At 40.0% G+C, this 4,235-nt stretch overlaps 1 protein-coding gene across 1 annotated transcript in view; it reads left to right on the top strand.

Annotated features, from left to right (window-relative positions):
- Positions 1 to 634: 634 nt before the first annotated feature.
- Positions 635 to 4,235, top strand: part of NAA15 (N(alpha)-acetyltransferase 15, NatA auxiliary subunit) — a 31,770-nt gene continuing 28,169 nt past the window's right edge. The window contains exon 1 of the mRNA XM_010020480.1: positions 635 to 640. Within this exon, the coding sequence (XP_010018782.1) occupies positions 635 to 640 (6 nt within the window). The remainder of the gene's footprint in view (positions 641 to 4,235) is intronic.

Here is a 4,235-nt window from a genome sequence, read left to right as displayed (position 1 = left end):
GCTACAAGACGACGTTTTGCAAACGTCAGAGCTAAGGATAAAGGCTCGCAGTCTTTACCACAAAGGTAGAAAATGCCAGTAGCCTCACTATGTGTCTTGGGCTGTGTTGCGAGATACAACTGAGTTGAAATGTCTGTATAAAGTCCCAAAGAACCTACTGTTTTTAGCCCTTTTCATACCATATCTTGGCATTTGAATTGAGTTTTTTCAGATGGTCGTTAAGAGGTACAGTCAGTTTCATGCTGAATTCAGAGGTGAAGAGTCTTGCTTTGGTGAGTGAGGAATTCTAGTTTTACTCCTGGAAGAGCTGTAGCTGTTCATCAGCAGCTGTTTCCAGAGGGATTTCGTCCAGTACAGGAATGAGGCCAATTCAAAGCATATACATAATACGGATTTTTTTTTCCTGCATCAATATTAAATGAAAACTTACACATATTTCTTACCTTCTTCATAACTAATTTCAGTTTGAACTTGCTCTGTTCCTCTGGTTGTATTCTACCAGGCAGTGCTAGTCGTGAAAGTATTAGTCACTGTGCAGGAGGAGGATTTCTTAGTTCCTTAATTAGGCAACTGCTGAAGCTGTTTCTTATACAGAACAGCTCCATTCGTTAACACTGCAGAACAATGGAAGAGGATGATTGTTTTTGATTTGACAGGGGAAAAAAATATGCAAGCTTGCCCCAGAGTTTTTAGCATTAACGTATCTGTAAGATTTGTGGGGTTTTTTTGTTCTGTTTGTTTTTCCAGTTATCGGGTTCATACATCTCATATTTGTCATGAAATCACATCACTCTGGTGGAAGCTTTTGTGTAGAGCGGTTGAGCTGTTTGATATGGTTAGTGCTCAAAAGACCCACTAATTCATGGTGAGTAGTTGTTCCTAATGCTTCCAGCTTTCAGAATCTTCTTTACTACATTTAGCTTGAATTAGTGCACCTTAGTGACTTGACCTGATCTGGTCTAGCCGAAGAGAGAGGGTAACTGCTGGAAAACAGCCTTGAGCCATACAGTGCCTGGACTTAGTATCTTCCAAGTGCTTCATCTGAACTGTGCTGGAAGAAATAGATAGCATCTGAATGGCAGGCATGCGTGTCATGCATCACGAGTGCACACCTTAGCAAAAGCTAAGGCCAAGTATGCTAACGCTTTCTGCTGCCAAGGGTCTTGCCACATTGTCATTGCCATCATTGCTATGTGATGCTGCAAGTGTGCGTGTTCATGGCTGCTACTTGCAGAGTCCCATAAGGAGCACGTTTCTGTAGCTGAAAAGATTTGTCCACCTGGCTTCTGCTGAAGCCTCACAAACCATCAGGGAAGAGAATAACAGGGTGTGAATCCCTGAATTGTTCTGTCAGAGCAGCCCATTCTCCACCAGACTTTCTCCTGAGCACTTCCAGATGCGAGTAAAAAAAAATTTGCCTTTGTTCACATGTAGATCAGTTGTCCTGTTAACCCTTGTATGTGATGGGGAATAGTCTGCAATACATACGTTGCCTCTTATGATGACCCAGGCTACCTGATCTCCTGCGGAAGAGAGGCTGAGTACAGTGGACTAACAATGAGAACTTAAGTTTGCATCTCCGTTGTCTCTTGGGGCTGAATCCAATTTTGGTATTCATTCAGTGAAGAAAATTATATTCTTTGGCTAGTCTGTCATTGACTGGATTAGGATGCTTGCTTTAATGGAGTTACCATCAGTTAGAAGTGGTTTCCTGTGGGGTTGTTTGTGGTGGTTTTGGGTTGGTTGGTTTGTTTTGTTGTTTGGTGGGGGTTTTTTTGTCTGTGTTTATGTACTTGAGTTTGCATTCATTTTAATTCAATTAATTTGCAGATATGGGGGTTTAAAATAATGGCATTAAGTTTGAGTTAAAAGTGTGACCTGGGAAAATACATGATCTTAGAAGATTTAAAGTTCTTCATAACTGTTTTTTGCAAAATTCTGTCTTTTTAATAGAAATTGCTTGCTATTGCTTTGTTACTATTCTAGTTCAAAGGGCAGAATGACTGGGAATGTGATCCTATCACACATGCCTGGGTCTGCTATCCTTTTTACTCTCATCCCACTCCTTATAACCAGCTGTGCTGGTCCAAGTAAGAATAAAAAGAAAGCATATAATAACACCCCAGTGCTCCGATTTGTGAGGAGTAAATGGTATGTACCTTCTTTGCTTTGATACTTACTCTTGATGAAAATCCTCTAGTTTTTCATGCTTCCACGTAAGAAGACAGAAGACGGCTTTTTTTGTTATGACTGTCTTCAGCTTGATCATGAGATGCTTTCAGGTCTGCTTCTCACCTGTTTAATCAGCTGCAAAATCCAGCCTGGATAGACTCTTCTTATTTTTAACTAATGTAAAGTGGTTTTAAAATGCTCTTGAATCAGCTAGGTTGGACATAGGCATCTTCTCAAGTGCCCCTGCTAGAAAGGCTGTTTTCCACTTTCTGTGTTGTGATCTAGGTGATTCTTTGCTTAGATTGAGTCATGCCAGTGTAAACTTACCGTGCTGTGAAGCTTCTAATGAGACCCATGTTAAATCCTGGCATTATACTGAGTTACACACCGAGCTGTTGTTAACTGTTGATGTTATTGAACATACAGGACACTTTAATCTGTGGTGTAGTCATTATAAAATGTCTTAGAAACAATTTAATTGGCTATTAAATTATCTACTTTAGTTATTAAATACTTGCAGAACATGAAGACTGCTTTGTGGTAAAGAGGATTTGCACTTCTGTGAATATGTGCAAAATATTTCATATGTAATGGCAGAGTCTGGTCTGCCATGTGCTGTGTATTTGATGCTGGGATACATACCTGCATATTAAAATGCTGCATTTTATTATCTTTGCTTTTTAGTTGGAGATGTCTGTACTTAACCATTAAAATCTCTATTTTGAGAGGGAAGGAATACGCCAGAGGTAAAATATGATGCCTCCTTACAGGTAGCAAACGATTTGAAAGCCTAGTTCTGTACATTTCAAGCTTACAGCTGTAAAATTTCTAAGAAAATGTATTTGTTTTTACAATATGTAAAGAGAACAACGCTGAAATAAGTTTGCATAGAAGTCATCTCTGTGCTATTGTCAGTAGCCCTTAGGAGTGCAACTGGGTAGTTGCTTAAGAATCCAAGTCAGTCTTAATCACTAGCTGTAGGTTTGCTAACAAGGTTTAGAAAGTAGATGCACTAGAGAGGGAAGATTCAAAACTGGGATGAGGGTGGAACAAACTCCACCTAGCAGTTAGATGGCTTCATGTAGGTAAGCTGTAAATAGTGAAGTCTTTCCACCTTTCCTTATGGCAGCCATCAGGGAAGAGATGCAGAGGAATTCATTCACACTTGGCATGCTGAGCCATGTGTAAGACATCTGCTGGCCAAAGGCTGATTCTGCACAGATGCTGTGAAACAGTTTAGACACCATAACATGAGCCCTCCTTCCACCCCAGACTTGGGATACTTGAGAATATGGGCTAGCTCCGCTCCTTATAATTTCACTGTCAGTGTCTGTCTAGTAATTGCTGTGCATTCAGATCCATTGAATAAATACTTGGGGGTGGGGAGCAGTGCAAATGCAAATTCTCTCCTACATGCTATGATCTTGGATGATTTTGAAGAAGTTATACTCTTGTCTCATATTATTAATTCTTTGTAGAATTGTATTAAAGCGGGTGCTATTTCCTTGTGATAAATACAGAAAATGAGTTAAAACATATATGAAGAGTCTCGGTGTATTTGGAGTAGGCTGTAGTTCTGGCCACAGCATGTATAGAAAAGCATGTTTGATATCTTAAAAGATCTGGTGACTTATTAAAGGAAAAGCTTTGAAGGACAGCAAATGCGTAGTAGAGATTCAGTGCTGATTGAGAGTCAGATTCTTTTCTTTTAAAGCATTACCCTTAACTTTAACCTTACTTTTTAGAAGTCTAGCTTTTACGTTTTCTCATTGTGTCATGTCACAAGCCGTAGCTGGAGCACTTGTCTGTCAAGCTTCACAAGCAGGCTCCAACTGATGGCTTTGGAAATGTATATATGCAGGAGTTTGGCTTAGAGGAGGAAACTTCTCTTTTAGCAGTCTCTGAGACAGAGAAATATGTTAATTCTGCAGAACAGCTGTCCCAAAGTAAGGGTTGGAGGCCTGGGAATGGCTACTACAGGCTATTCATCTGGGAGGAGAAAAACTACCCAGATGAAGACCATTTCTGCTTCCAGCAGGCCTGCATTTTTATGTGCCAAGAAT

Source organism: Nestor notabilis, unplaced genomic scaffold (assembly GCF_000696875.1).
Source record: "Nestor notabilis isolate BGI_N333 unplaced genomic scaffold, ASM69687v1 scaffold14048, whole genome shotgun sequence".
Lineage (NCBI taxonomy): Eukaryota > Metazoa > Chordata > Aves > Psittaciformes > Psittacidae > Nestor > Nestor notabilis.
This window is presented reverse-complemented; position numbering and strand designations above follow the sequence as displayed.